Below are 15,740 nucleotides of genomic sequence, written 5' to 3' on the forward strand. Positions count from 1 at the left end.
ACGCTTAAGAGGTTCAGAAAAAATAAGATTCTGTAATATTAAATATATTTTATTCAAAAATATATTATTTCTATTTCTTAATAATTTATTTTAATTTATTGTAACGTAGTATTGTATTTTTATATTATTTTTTTATTCTAATATATTTACAATTGTCTTACAATTATAATCATTAAAACTAACAACGTAAAAAAACTGTTGTGACATAATACTATCATTGTACAGTTAATCGTCTAGTCTAGGTAATTTATTAAATAAAAAAAATGAGATGATTGAAATCTATATAGACATTAAATTATCTACTGTTGATATTATTAGTATGTAAAAGTAAACATGGCTTATGTATTTTGTATATCAAATTATAAAAGATTTTAATTAAAATTACGGATACAACTTACTTATATATCGGCAGGTATTGTAACTCTGATATTGCAATAATAAGCTATACAGTACATATTCGAGTACTTTCTCTTCCAGAGATCCTTTTAACGAAGACTTCTTACAATTTAATGTTATATCTAAGAAATAAATATAAGAAGCACTTATTGTAACAGATAGTAAAGATGCCCATATTTTGCCTTTTCTTTTCATATTTATCCAAATATGTTCGATACAAAGCTGTTGATAGAGTTCGTCAGTGTTGAGAAGAGTCCGGCGGGGGCGGGGGGCGCTCGCGGTGGTAATGGCGGCGGCCGGTAATACTGGCCCCCGTCTATACGCTGTTAACATTTAAATATAATTATTAACAGGTTCCTTCATTTATAAAACATGAACACGTCCAATCCGCGACTCTATATTAATCAAAATGATGATGTAATAAGCTGTTACATCTAACTGAAATAATATAATGATTGCCTATACTAAATTATAAAGACAAAAACTTTTTTTAATAAAATATATTAAATATGATATAAAATTTATTACGAATATGTATATCATTAGTAGGCGAGTGTTTATGTATTTTCTTGCAAGCCAGAAAAAAACGTGCAAATACTTAAGTGCTACTGGTGAATATATATACAGCCATGAGCTACTTAGTTGTAGTGAAGTTATATATAAATGTTATATTGGTGAATATATCGCACCTTTAGAATTATAAAGACCTGATAAAAAAACCATGATTTTGAGAAAGAAAGAAGTAATATAGATAAATAAATTAACAATTTAAAAACCATTTACTACTGTATCATCTAAAATGATTTTGTAAGCCTAATTTTTACAAAAACGTAATTGTAAAATTCTCATTTGACATTTCCCAAAATTTGATATTTTAAATAGTTAGCAGGTACTATTATTCTAAGCGTGCGATATCTACTGTAGATACAAATAAATAACACGCAATGTCTTAAAACAAATCATGCAGAAGCGAATTTCTTACCTTATTAAAATTGTAGGAATTTTGTTTGCTAAATTGATGCAACGAATAAAATAAATTGATTGATATTATTCAAATTTATTTGTCTTATTAATTTTGTTTGTACCTATTCTTAATTTTAAATTAAATGTACGTATTTTATTGTAGGAACTATTAAATAGGTGCACATAATTGTAAAGTGAGTACAGTTAAAATACTTATATAAAATCAACCATTTATACATAGGTGCTACTGGAAGATTAAATACTATTATTATTAAGTACCTAAGTAGTTATAAGATGTTATAACTATTTACAGGTTTAATTCCAAAAAAAATATGTATTTGAAATACAGATTTTTCGTGAGGTGTGTTATAAAAGATTTATATTATTAAAATTTTTTGGTAACGACGGATTTTGAATCGGAAAGAATTGACACTAAGCTAGCGGAATGATGAAAGATAATATATATTTTTTGGCTTTGCCTTGATGTCAGCATCAGGGATGAACGAACTCTGGTCTGATGATTGGTGATGGTGGCATTTGGTCCCTTAATAATAATAAGCGGAATTGAAAGTTACATTTTATCAAGGTATTTTCACATACATAGCTGGATATAATTTTGGTAAGCTAAATATTGAATACAATTCAAAAGTTTTGTAAGAATTGTATCTTACATTTATTCGATTTCAAATTTTTGTTATTATTAATGTATAGCCATGTTTAATGTTCTGAAATGCTAATTATTTAAATCCCGTGGAATGGCGGTAGTGGTGGTGGTGGTGGTTTTTCTTAAATGCGTCTTTCGCCCGGCGACTCGTTCCGGAGTGTACCCCTAAAGTGCAACTACATGTTAACTACACGTTTATGCACGAATAATATCTTGAAATTCTACATGTTTATACACAATGGTATCAAAATTGTAAATTTTCTGCTCACGTTCAACTTTACCACTCGCGGTCCCATCCGCATACATAGGTGTTTTCGTGACGCCATTACATACAGACAAACAAATTTTCTATAAATTGTGACTTTTAAAGGGTTTAAATTATAATATAAACATTAAACTTTAACTATTATTATTAGGTAATTCTTAAACTTTTTTTATGAAAATAAGGATAACAAAAGAAATAAATATAGCTTATCTAATGAAATACCATTAGCTACATTTCTTAATTTCGATAACGTCCAATTTCTTCGTAATTTTATAGTGTAAATTCTTTATATTTATATTTAATAAGAAAATTAAAATTGATCTCTCATCTGAATATAATCGAATACCTCCTTAAGCTTGATATCCTTATTTATTCCTTAGAATTGACTATACAATTGCATATTTTATAAAAAAAATATGTACAAAATACCCATCACCCTTTAAAAATATTTTGTAAATACAGAAGAAAGTAAATTTCGCTAAATCCCTTTTTTAAAACTAGGGAAATCTATATATTATTTACATATTAAAAATATCATGTATAAAATATACAAACCGACATGTAATGAACTCACCTTAGCGGAGTGCAGAGTGACATTTAGTAATGTTGGATGATTGTCTATCACAAAGAATTCCACTTCCTGTGGCAGATATCCGTCTGCAGCGACCTGGTAAATTATAAAGTTGATAAAAATCAGATTTACGCTGTATCCTGCACACAGCCGGGTAGGCAGAGAGATTCTGGTGTTAAGACATACCGTTCCCCACTTTCCGCTGAATTCTGGCTTTGCTTGTTGAGTGACGGAACTCAACGACGCGCTTTGCCTCGACACTACAGCGAAGAAATGGAAATATACATTTAAATAAATATTGATAAATATCGAACCCATAACCACTCGCGTTTACTGTCACACTGTGCCCCTGCGCCGCGACTGGCCCCGGTAAATATTTTACTTTATATCTTCAAAAAAAAACAATAATTACTTAATATAAAGTATAACTTACTTCTAGTTTATACGTTCCTGGTAGTAAGATACGCCAAAATTCTCCATATTTTGTAGTATGATAGGTCACTTCCCTGCCTTTTACTCTCACGGAGGCGCGTTCTAAAGGGTTGCCGCTCTCGTCCATAACGAATCCGTGCGCTCCGCGATGAGCTTCTGCCAAAAACTTTATCAGGGACTGTAAACAAATTAAAAATTTATGCTTAATAATATAACTTTAAAAAAATTGTTGAACGATTTGAATATATCATATTATGAATTAAATATATTTTGTTTGGTTTTATCTTAATCTTAAACGCTTAAAGCGGAATATCTAAAAATCTAAGATTGTTTACGGATTTTGATTTTGATAGCTTCATTTCAATTTTATAAGGTAAACTTATGTTCCGAATTTAATGCTATTTTTTAAATCATACTAGGTATGCATAGTTTTTTGAATTGTTAAATTTGAGGTGCCATAGGTAGATATATATTAATCACTAAGTTAGTATGTATACTAAATAATTATACTAAACCTATTCATATTATTAAAAAAGTTCTAACAAAGTCTAAGTTCTAAGTTCTAACAACAAATTTATGTATAATAGATTTCTTTATTTACTATTAAGTTACAAATTTGTTTATTTTGGATGTGGTAAATAATATCATAAGTTATTAATTATTATGCAGTATCAGCAGTCTTGAAAAGGAGATACCTATACCTATCTAACAAAAGAAATGACAATCTAATCTTATCAATTCGTTCGAAATATAGAATAACAAATAGTTTATTTCAAGTTTCCAACGAACTGTGACGATCTTGGCAGCAATCAAAAATGCTTGCTCGTAGACTTTTTTATCTTGCATTATTATTTCACTGTGCAGTTTTAAGTCGCTGTGTACGCAGGGAGGCTGTGGCTCACTTAAAGGCACAAAATATAACAGGAAGTATATACTTTACAGAGTATGAGAACGGCATACGAGTGCACGGGACTATCACCGGGCTCGCCCCGGGGCTGTACGGGTTCCATGTTCACGAGTTCGGGGACACGAGCACATGCGACGCGACGGGCCCCCACTTCAACCCCGACGGAACCTCCCACGGCGGACGCAACCACTCCGTACGGCACGTTGGCGATTTTGGAAATGTACAGTTTGAGGGAAACGTAGCGTCAGTCGACTTTTTAGACGATGTCATTACATTTCGAGGCCGGAACAGTATACTTGGGCGTGGCTTAGTCCTTCACGAGCAAGAGGACGATTTAGGTTTGGGCAATCATGAGACATCCTTGACTACCGGCAACGCGGGCCCGCGCGTGGCGTGCGGTACTATTGGCATTCGCTCATCGAACTGGAACTCTGGGCTAGCGATTGTACCTTCCCTAACGTTAATTAATATCGGCTTAATATTTCTTGTATTTAAATAATGATATATGTAAGTGAGTTTGTATATTTATAAATTACCTGCTTATTGTCTTGCCAGTATTTAGGCAACTCGTGCGCAGGAGGATACTTGCAACATGATATTTCCAAAGTGATTTCCATGCATCCATGCCACAAATAATTATAATCCTGCATTCCACCTGTAATTAACGAGTTATAATACAGTAAGTACAAAAACATTAACCGACTTTAATATGTTAATATCTCTAATACGAAATTCATATTTATTTTATAAATATTTATTGTTAAAGTGTGATTTTTTTATATTCATAAAAATATAATTATTATTTTATTAGTATTCATGGTTGGTTTCTTTTTAAATTTAAGTAAATTAATTATTTTATTTTGAAGAGTGACGTAGGTAAATTATGTACCTACGTCAAAGGACGTCCATAACGAAGATATTTTTTAACATCTTATCTTATGATTCACGATATGTAAGTATTATTTCTACAACGAAACTTATAAGTTTACATAACTAATAATTTATGTACGGAATGTACATACATTCCGTACATAAAAATAACTAAATATATTTTGAAATCAATCAATGAATTAATTAATTAATGTGATTATTCAGAATAAAAGCCCTGGAGTTTTCTGTAGGTGACTACGCAGATTCGAGTTTATTTTTTTTTACTTTTTGTTTAGCCTTACGCGGTATCTTCCACATAGTAGGTTAGGCAGAAGGATCCTGGAAACGTATTGTTAAGACACTCCATTTTCTTTAAGATACTTCCGTTCTCTACTTTCTGCAGTATTCTCAAAGTATTGTGTGTTGAATGGCGGAATTCAACGCCGCGCTCTGCCTAGTTACCAAAGCGAAGAAATTAAATTATACATTTCATTGAATACATTTATTACTTAATTACTGACTTTATACATACATTAAATTTATCATTCCCCTCAGTGGGACCAAACACATAATCGTCGCATTTACAGCCGCACGCTTTTGCCCCTGTGCGACGACATTTATGGTTTTTTCTTTCTTTGAATTATTTTCCTTCCAAGTGTACAATGAAAACTTGCACAAAAGTTCAAAAAGTCTAACTTTAAGGGTGACACAACCCATCGTGCCATGCCGTACTGTATATTAACATAATTGTAAGCTGGCTTCAGTATACAAGGATAGTTACCCGTAAGAGGGTACCAGGCGGCACCATTGGTGATCCCATTTTCGAACTTGGGCGAGCCGGACTTGCAGGACACGCCGCGCGACATCTTGGCGTGGTTGTTGGAGTACACCAGCGCGAGGTGCCGGAACACGTCGTCGTCTGGCGCGATGGACGGCGAGTGCGCGTAGCTTTGGAACACTGCGTTTAGGGGATATGTAGCCGAATGGCTTATTAGTTTTATGTGGAGCTGGACAATTAGCAAATGCTAATTGTCTAATTCTATTGCTAAGTGTTCGAATCACACTGGAGGAGTGCTTATATTGCAATTCGTATGAGTAAAATTTTACTTCTCCTCCCAGCAATTTTCGTAAATTAAAAAAAACATATTTTAAGACAAATAATAGAGTCAATAGAAATGCTCTACACCTACAGTATAGTCAGTAGTATGTAGTATCACATAAAATTTTACGTGATTTGAGCACCGCAGTCGATTTAGCTTACATATATTTCAATTTTAAGTCTAAATACCTCACCCGAACATAATACAGACGACCTGCATATTCCTGATAGGCAGCAGAAAAACAAACGTATAATGTAAATTAAACATTAAATATGACTTCATTTATTACTTAAATTATAAGACATCTTTATATTGGTAAAGGTTGTTATAAATTAGCTAATTACTTGAATTGAAATATACCTACATCGATTTATAATAAGGCAAATGTCCCCAGGTCCCGCCCAGGTCATGAGAGAGGCAATAACAGTACCTACTGTGTATTGTTATCTATCATTAAATACAAATACCTTTTTCATGCTCGCAAATTAATGAACCATTTCTTGTCAAATATTCTGTTATCAAAAGCTATTATAAAAACTAAACCGTAAAATTATTGTTTTTGTGACAATTTTACACTATTGTCATATGGCAATGTCAATGAACAGAAAGACGTGGTTGTGAATTCAATTTCTAATCGGAAACATTTACACTATTTTTATATCGCCGCTCTGGCTAGACAAAATGGAAATTAAGTTTTATCCGAAATGTCTCGAATTTGAACGAAGGAGTAATTATCTTGACATATTCTTCTCGGGGTAAAATTGTTTATTTATAATAAATAAATCAGCTTCACGCTGTATCCCGCACAAAGAAGGGTAGGCAGAGAGAACCTAGAGTGGACACGCCTCAACGCCGCACTTTGCCTCGATACCAGACCGAAGAAATGGAAATTTAAATAAATGTGGGGATAGAACCCACAACCAAACGCGTTTACAGTCACAGTGTGCCCCTGCGCCAGGACTGGCATCCTGCTATTATAATATCCTTCGTATTATTTATAATAGATTTTTATTATAAAAGAGATAGTTACTAGCACTGGGCGTATTATCGAAAGGATAGGAAGCTACGAGGGCGCCTCCGTGCAGGGATCCCGACACCACGAACTGGATTTTGCTGATCCATTCTTTCACTGCTTCCGTCTCCGGCTGCGACTGCTTCGAGTTCTGTTTGAAGAAGTCCGGGAAGTTGCGGTTTAAATCGTGACGGCGTGCGTTGTGTCTGTTGGAGGAAGAATATAACAGTTACAATTATTATTTTCCTATATTTTTAACCATTTTTTTTCTTAATTTTAGAAATCACTCAGTTTCAATTTTACCAAACGATGTAGATTAATGAATCTAGCAAATTAGAGGAAGTAATATTTTGAAAATGATTTAAAATGAGCGTAAAATTACAAAATATTTACTTATGTATGTCAGTGTTATTGCAATTATTTCCGCCACAGATAAATATTTATAATAAAAGAATTGAACAACCAGACGAACAATTGTATAGATAGTTACATACCTGCCATGGACGGTGTCGCACTGTCCTTCGCGGGAAATGAGAAAACCATCAGGATTCATAGATGGCATTAAATGAATCCTTGTGTTGTCTAACAGCCATTTTATATACGAGTCCGTCTCGTAAGCAGTCACTAAGTACTAAAATAAAATTAATTTTTACAAATTTGATATTTGAAATAAGATATTACCTATTGAGGTCGTCGTGGTGGTCGTCGAATGTGACAAGTTATGGCTTCGATTTTCACAAGAGAAATTCTTTTAATATTTCCATTTTCTTCGCTCAAGTGTCGAGGCAAAGCGCGACGTCGACTTCTGCCACTCAACACGCTACGCCTCCAGGATTCGGTGGGAAATGGGGAACGGAGTGTCTTAACAACAGGTTCACTTTGCCTACCCTGCTGTATGCGGGATACAGCGTGACAGTAAAAGAAAATAAATTACCTGTATTAAGTGAAGTAAAAGCTCGCGGCCAACAGCTTCGTTTCCGTGTATATTAGCCACATATTTTACATCAGGCTTTCCGATCATATGTTCATATGGAGATGCCGATACAACCATTACCCACAAGTCTCGCCCTGGTAATGTAATTTTATTATTAATTTTATTTTTCATGATATTATCTATATTTTGATGATAGCCCCAAAAATGCTATTCGTAACTAGAACTAAAGAAATCTAATTATTAAATCATCTTCAGGCTGTATCCTGCATATAGCAGGGTAGGCAGAAGGGTAGTAGTGTTAAGACACTCCGTTACGCAACTTTTTTTCTAATTTAGTAGCTAGAACTAAACTAGGAAAAAAAAATGCAAATTTAACCAGGATATAAAGTCTAAAATCTCATAAAGAGTAAAAATTTAGACGTAGCTCGGCAAAAAGTGTAGCGTAATTGGTTAGAAAGCCAGAACCGATTTCAATAACAGATTTTTATATGAATTATTAAGTTAAGATAAATTACCATTAAAATCGGATTAAAATGAATAGATCTTTACATACATACTTCTTAATTAAATCATAAGTATTGTAAATTATTTATTATAGAGAAATGTTGAAAATTCACATCGGGCAAATAAAATTTAACTTCTTTGTAAATTGAAACTTTTCATATCCGTAGTTTCTAGGGAACGTATCTCTATCGACTATATAAGACCATATATTGTATCTGTTACTTTTATTAAATTAGCGAATCAATTTTACATTTTTAAATATAAATTATTATAAAAAAAAAAAAAAAAAAAAGATACATTTAAAAATATAAAAAAACCACTCTTCCGAGGGCGGGACAAGGGTCCAAGCTATCGGTGGCTAGGGCTCCAGAGAGAGGAACCTCCGCACAATACGTGCCGTCTCAAGTAATACTGCCTTCTGTATCCGGTTCTTGATCCAACAGCTAAGCGATAGCCTCTTAAGGTGTTGGTCGAGGCTTTTCGCTATTAAACCGTTAACTGAAACCACTATCGGCATAATGATAGTCGCATTGACATCCCACATGGCGGTAATCTCATGGGCTAGGTCCAAATATTTAGATTGTTTTTCTTTTTCGGCCTTCACGAGATTGTCATCATGTGGGATAGTAACGTCAACAATCACTGCGCGGCGCGCCACTCGGTCTACTAGTACTATATCAGGTCTTTTGGCAACAATATACCTGTCAGTAATAATAGACCGATCCCAGTAGAGCAAAGCACAGCTATTTTCAAGAACTGACATGGGATTGTACCTGTAGTAAGGCACCTCCAATTCTACAAGGCCATATTGAAGAGCAAGTTGCTGGTGTATTATCTTGGCTACTTGATTGTGTCTATGCAAATACTCACCATTAGCAAGATGAGAACAACCAGAGACAATATGTCTGAGGGACTCCCCAGGTCGATGACACGCCCGGCAGATGTCGATAGTGCCATCTTTCATAATATGTCTCTGGTAGTTCCGTGTCTTGATAACTTCGTCCATAATTGCACAGACAAAACCTTCAGTTTCTCCGAAAAGATCCCCGAACTGTAACCAAGATAATGATGAAGCAGTATCCACGTCCTGGCCCACTAGGGCTCTATGGAATCTACCATGCAGCTCCTTGCTCTTCCATACAGCCATGCGATCAGAAGTAGTAAATACTACAGGCCGACGCCAGTTCTCTTTGCCCAAGGAAAGAGGAGTAAGGCCTTTGTCAACTGTTACCACATCCTTGTGCATATCCACGTCAATCTTGAGAAAATATTCTCTAAGACTGCATACCTCGTGCTTATGGAGGTTCTTGACATTCAAAAAGCCACGACCTCCACACTTACGCGGGATATACAGTCTCATTACAGACGAACGCGGATGGTGCATTCGGTATGTCGTCAACAATTTACGTATTTGGCGATCTACGGAGTCTAACTCAGTCTGCGTCCATCTTACAATGCCAAAAGTATAGGCTAAAAGCGGCATAACCCAACCGTTGAAAGCACGCACCTTGTTGCCACCAGATAAAAGGCTGCCAAGCACTTTTTTCAGGCGACTAAAGAAACGCTCCTTCACCAATTGCTTTATACTCCGTTCATCAATACCCAATGCTTCAGACATTCCAAGATATTTATAAGTCTCACCTTCACCAAGAGTTCTGAAGGAAACAGAATCTGAAATGCAAATATTATCAGATCTTATCACACTCCCCCGCACTACATGCATGCTAGCACATTTATCGACGCCAAATTCCATTCTTATATCACTACTAAAAGTTTGAGTTACCTTTAGTAGCCGCATAAGATCAGAACGTTTTGACGCAAATAATTTCAGATCATCCATGTACAGCAAGTGAGATATGACCTTACCCCCCCGGCGAAGACGAAAGCCTAAACCTGAATCCTCTAACATAGTGCTAAGAGGATTCAGAGCTAGGCAAAACCATAAAGGACTCAGACTGAAATATACCCCTCACCCTGAAATCACTCACCCTGAAATATACCCCTCTTTATCCTTATCGGTTCAGACGTTGCAGGAATATCACACTCCCCTAGATGACGAAGGACAGTGACCCATTGTCCCATACAAGCCTCCAAAAATGATCTCAAAGTCATATCAATCTTATATAACTCCAAGACCTTCAAGAGCCAAGTATGTGGCACTGAATCATATGCCTTCTTATAGTCTATCCAAGCAGTAGTGACATTTTTCCTGTTCCGTCTTACCTGTTGGCTTATAGTTGTGTCAATGAGAAGAAGTTCCTTTGTACCACGGCCACCAGCCTTACATCCATTCTGAGTCGGTGCCAAAATTTTGTTACGAACAATAAATATGTCCTGTGATTTTTTTATTCAGAATAGATGTAAGGAGCTTATAGATGGTAGGTAAGCATGTTATTGGGCGATAGTTTTTAGGCTCCGTGGTACGTCCGGATTTGTATGACAGGAATGTTACACCTGTTGTCAAAAATGTTGGTAACGTACCAGAATCAAGGGCATCCTGGAATTGTCTTGCGAAAACGGAATGTGAACTGCGAAACCACTTCAGCCAGAAATTATGCAACCCATCTAGCCCGGGACATTTCCAATTTACCTATTATCTGTATCTGTTACTATTATTAACATAATATACAGTTAGTTATGATAAGTACATAATAAGTATGTGGTGCTTCATTGCCTCTTTCACTTTCCGTGATCACTTAGACGCGCTTTACGAGCATCACGCTTTCGTTTTTACCAGACTGTAACAAATATCTTATTAAAGATAGAGATGTATTCCGCGGGGACATTTTTTTAGTTCAGAACTTTTCATATTAATTTAAGCATTGTTTAAAAATTAATTTATGTAGAGCTGATCTTTTAAACTGAAAATGTACAGCAGTACCGAAGGTTATAATAAAAGCCTATCAGAGTAAAAGATTCTCGATAAGCTTATTTTTTCTGGATTTAAATATATAATATCTATATAGTCATTTTTAAAAGCACAAATTGACAAAAAGGATAAAAAGAAAATACAAGACACACGATAAATATATTGAAAAATAGAAAAAAAAAATAATCGTATGCATCAAATTCACACGTTATACCTTCATATTATTTTATTATTCACAAATAATAGATGTTTACCTTGTACAGATTTTCCTATAGAGTACAGAGCGGTGAGAGCAGGATAGCGTGCGGACACTGCGCGCAGGTACCTCGTTAACTCCTCGTGGTCATGGTATTTGAATTCCAATTCGGGGCCCGCATCGCGTGACTCTACTTCGCTTAAGCTGGTTGATACATCATCTATGAAAATATAAAGATCTCCTTTTTATTTTATTTTCTTTTTATTATATATCACTATATATACCTATATACTTTTTATATTCACGCCGCATCCCGCGTCTAGCAGGGTAAGTAGAGAGAATCTAATGTTAAGACTACATTCTCCACTTTCTGCCGATATTTTGAGACATTGTGTATTGAGTGGCGGATTTCAACGCCTTGCCTTCTTATCAGAGAGAAAATGTAAATGTTAAATAATTTATTCCCCAAGTGGGAAACGCACCCACAACTGTTGCGTTTAGTCATTTATACATTAATGACGTATGAATGATGTTTGTTTAAGCAGAAAAATCTGAAAATTCAGTTCGGGCTTTACGAGGTAAATATTGAACAGGAAAATCATTTGTTATTAGAAATGTGTAGGTACCTGAAGTATAGCTTGGGTCCGATTGAAATTGTCCATACGTTCCTTTAAGCGTGACAATGATATTAAAAAGTAGTAAAATGCTGTATATGGTCCACCGATTCATCTAAAATATAAAAATATATTTTATGTGAGCTTAAAATTTGCTTTTTAATGGAGTTCTTTTGTAAATGTGAGTGTAAATGTTAAATCCTGTGATTGTCGTTTTGTTATTAATTACGTATTTTTATAAAATTTTGATGTTTATATCATGTAGGTTCATTCGCATAACACTCTATCATATTATCTGATCTCGTCGATATATAAAGGCAGCGTTCGCCATATTACAATTTTCACGCTTTTTGATCTTTGCATAGTTATGGGCTTTCTTTTTAACGTTATGTCGGTTCGGTTATTCGAGTTGCGCAGGCGCAACCGGTCCTAAATTGAAGGTCAGTAGGTCACTGGACCGTCGTTGTGGGCAGTGCATCGTCCTCTTAGTCGAAATTATGGGCAAAAAAATAATGCTGTGATTATTTTTTATACTGTGATTGTTTGTTTATTTAAACGAAATATTTTCATAGTAGCTGTTGCTTAATAACATAGATTTGCCGCTTCATTAAACTGCTTTTATATAATTTTGCTTGTCTACATAAACAGAGAGGTAAATTCGTAAATTAATTTCATATATACTAAAAATTTTAAATTACTTCTATTACATTATAAAACACATGGTTGAACATGAAAACAAAGTAGACTTTTTAATATGTCGGATGGCCGGCATTTAAAACTTTCTTTTCGTGGCATTGACACGTTGACCTTATTACTAAATCACTTCTGTATGTTAAATTGTTATCATTTTAATTTCTCACAAAATAATTAAAGATTTTATTTTTCTCACTAATCAGAAATCTAGATATCCGCCGCACGAGATTTCTATATTGAAACTTGTTTTTAAATAATGTATACGATGTATGTAGATATGTCCAATAAAGTCTTTTATTTAAAAAAATAACTTACATATGTATGAATTTTTTAAGATTATATTATAATTTTCCATATTTTACTCACGTAGTATCTCTCATTTTTAAAAGCTTTTTTAAACTTCTTAGTAGGTAATTGAAGTGTTTTCTTTTTATATTTTAATGATTTTTATATTATTTTTTACTTGACCACACATATTTAGTGAAAGTGTAACTCTAATATATGTATGTATTTAAAAAATAAGCTTCGAGCTATTGTTTCCATACTGAATTAATTAAAAATATTACAAATATTTAAGCATATCCGGTTTTAAAATAGATTTTGTAGTGATTTTAAAATATAAATCATAAAAAAGGAAACTGGAAAATTAAATTGTTCCTAGAAAGTCCTGAACAAAGATAAAAAAATATTTCAGATTAGCTTCCAGTACAACTAGAGAACGTATATTATACCGTTGTAATTTCCCATTGAAACATAATATTAATTATTTTAATGATATAATGATTTACTAGTAGACAGAAAAATATAGTATAATGAAGGAAATTAACAAACTACTTCTTCTTAAATAAGTTTTTTAAAAAAACAATGTAATAAATACAGGACAATTTTTCTTATTTATTTGAGTGTTATATACTCATAAATTAACTGCTGTCGTAAATCACAGTATTTATGTAAATTTAATAATATATAATACAAAAACTTACCTTTAAACGTTCAACCATAAACTTAATTAAAAAAAACTAAAAACTTTTGCTTCTCATTGATATTGAATTGCTCTATATTTCCTTCACTAGCAAAAAGAATGTGGGCGCGTAAGTATCGTAAGTTACAAGTAACGGGACCACGAGGACTTGGCAAGGTCCTTGCCGACGTACGAACGGAACTCGACTGGTGTCTGTGCGGAGTGCCGCTCGCTGCTGCTGCTAACCACGAGCAGCGGCACGACATCATCTGCGTCATCCAACCCGCCGCACGACCGTAAAGTGCTTTCTCTCAAAATAATATTTCTAAAACTGCTTCTAATTCCAAGGAATAAGGTTTACTTCATTTATAAATCTATGAATACGTCCAGATAGAGCATTTTATTCTGTAAAGCTTTGGTTATAAAAGTGATATTGCTAAATTTTACGCACACACCCTTGATATGACGTAGAATTCCCGCCTTTCGTCTCATCTGGCACTTTTCCCGCGGATAGAGTTTCTTTCTCTGCTACTCGATATTTAATATGAGAAAATACTAAGTGAAACTTAATAAGTAACTGCATTGTTCAGGTTCATTTACTTCACAGTATTTAGATTTAATACACGGGAAATAATTGTGTAACGTTCTGAGATCTTATTAGCAAGTATACTTAGATAAGTTCGTAAAATATATTTATTCTATTTTAATTGGTCATAGATGGTTTATAAAAAATAAAGAGAAAATTAATTTACTGTGCGTTCTTAATTGTAAGTAAGTAAGCCAAGCACAAAACATTAAGAGCTTCAAATATAATCTTTAATGTTTTTATATAATTAAAAAGAGTAAAAAATATACAGACAATTATTGAGATTTATTTTTAAATAATCAATTTTTATATAGATTATTGATTGTGTTCTTTGATTAGGACGATATTACCTTTTGCAAGGTCTCGTCAACCCTCGTTTCGTCTCTCACGCCCCATGCATATGGGTCAGGGTCAAAAAGTTCTATTTCTAACAAATCCTACCTTCCAATTAAAAGTATTCACTTGACTTAACTATACCTCTACGGAGTCACACTCGACCTTAAGATAAACGCTCTTGCAGTCTTAGGTTTATGCTGATTTAACAATGCCACATATGGACACATCTAACATGAAATGTAAATAAAAGTTATTTTTATAAAACATATTTTCTACAGCTTTACGTTTTATTCATGTAGCAGGATAGACAGAGAAAATTTAATACCAATGCACACCTTTCTCTGCCTTCACCCCCAATTTGAGTCATTGTGTGTTTGGTGGTGGGGCCCATTACCCACCCCTTGCTTTGTATGCCAGAGCTGAAGCGAATATTTGGTAATATTTTCAGCTTGATACCTTCACGCGATTTCTACAAAAATGTTCTTGAAAGACGGACATCAAAGTGATCCTATAAGGATTGCGTAAAAATGTATTTAAACATTATGTGTTTAAGTAGAGTGTTTTCTTATTTGTTGTCAAAAGCTGTTATTATTTTTTGGGCGATGAAATTTATAAAAATCTACTTATTAACGCATCCAAAATTCGTAATAACATCAGAAATATTTTGTGTGCTTTTGAACGTACAGTATATGTGACTGGATAAAAGTTTTACACAACTTTTTTTTATATTTGTCAAAATTTGCAACGTCAGAAATGCCAAAGTAATACGAACTTTATTTTTGTAAAAAGCCTTTAAATTATTTTTCTCAAAGTAAAAGTATCAAGCCGAAATTAATATTAAATATTCAATTATGCAGTTCTTTGGAT

The 15,740-nt window shown here is 33.8% G+C and overlaps 1 protein-coding gene and 1 pseudogene across 4 annotated transcripts; one reads left to right on the forward strand and one right to left on the reverse strand.

The window, feature by feature from the left end:
• Positions 1–31: 31 nt before the first annotated feature.
• LOC146533993 (carboxypeptidase D-like) lies at positions 32–14,208 on the reverse strand. 4 transcript variants are annotated; one of them, XM_085195134.1, is made up of 12 exons: positions 13,974–14,207; positions 12,310–12,412; positions 11,742–11,903; positions 8,115–8,248; positions 7,675–7,811; positions 7,199–7,386; positions 6,362–6,391; positions 5,850–6,026; positions 4,735–4,853; positions 3,293–3,469; positions 2,863–2,955; positions 32–719 (listed from the first exon to the last, which is right to left on the reverse strand). In XM_085195134.1, exons 1-12 carry the CDS (start codon positions 13,989–13,991, stop codon positions 594–596), a joined length of 1,464 nt encoding a protein of 487 aa, XP_085051260.1. In that variant the 5' UTR covers positions 13,992–14,207; the 3' UTR covers positions 32–593. The 4 variants fall into 4 exon arrangements, with proteins under 4 accessions (XP_085051260.1, XP_085051262.1, XP_085051261.1 ...); XM_085195137.1 differs by lacking the exon at positions 32–719 and adding an exon at positions 735–2,188 and having other exon boundaries at positions 13,974–14,208; XM_085195136.1 differs by lacking the exon at positions 6,362–6,391.
• Positions 4,040–5,011, forward strand: LOC146533994 (superoxide dismutase [Cu-Zn] pseudogene; annotated as a pseudogene).
• Positions 14,209–15,740: the final 1,532 nt, after the last annotated feature.

Source organism: Heliconius melpomene, chromosome 12 (genome assembly GCF_056956725.1).
Source record: "Heliconius melpomene rosina isolate 202511_hmr_F chromosome 12, ASM5695672v1, whole genome shotgun sequence".
Taxonomy (NCBI): domain Eukaryota; kingdom Metazoa; phylum Arthropoda; class Insecta; order Lepidoptera; family Nymphalidae; genus Heliconius; species Heliconius melpomene.

What these genes read in the sequence shown, in the direction of transcription:
- LOC146533993 (XM_085195134.1), bottom strand. An exon ending in TGCGACACCGTCCATGGCAG is followed by an intron (nt 7,387 to 7,674) that starts GTATGTAACTAT and finishes TTCCTCCAACAG; the next exon opens with ACACAACGCACGCCGTCACG. An exon ending in ACTGGCAAGACAATAAGCAG is followed by an intron (nt 3,470 to 4,734) that starts GTAATTTATAAA and finishes ATTTGTTTACAG; the next exon opens with TCCCTGATAAAGTTTTTGGC.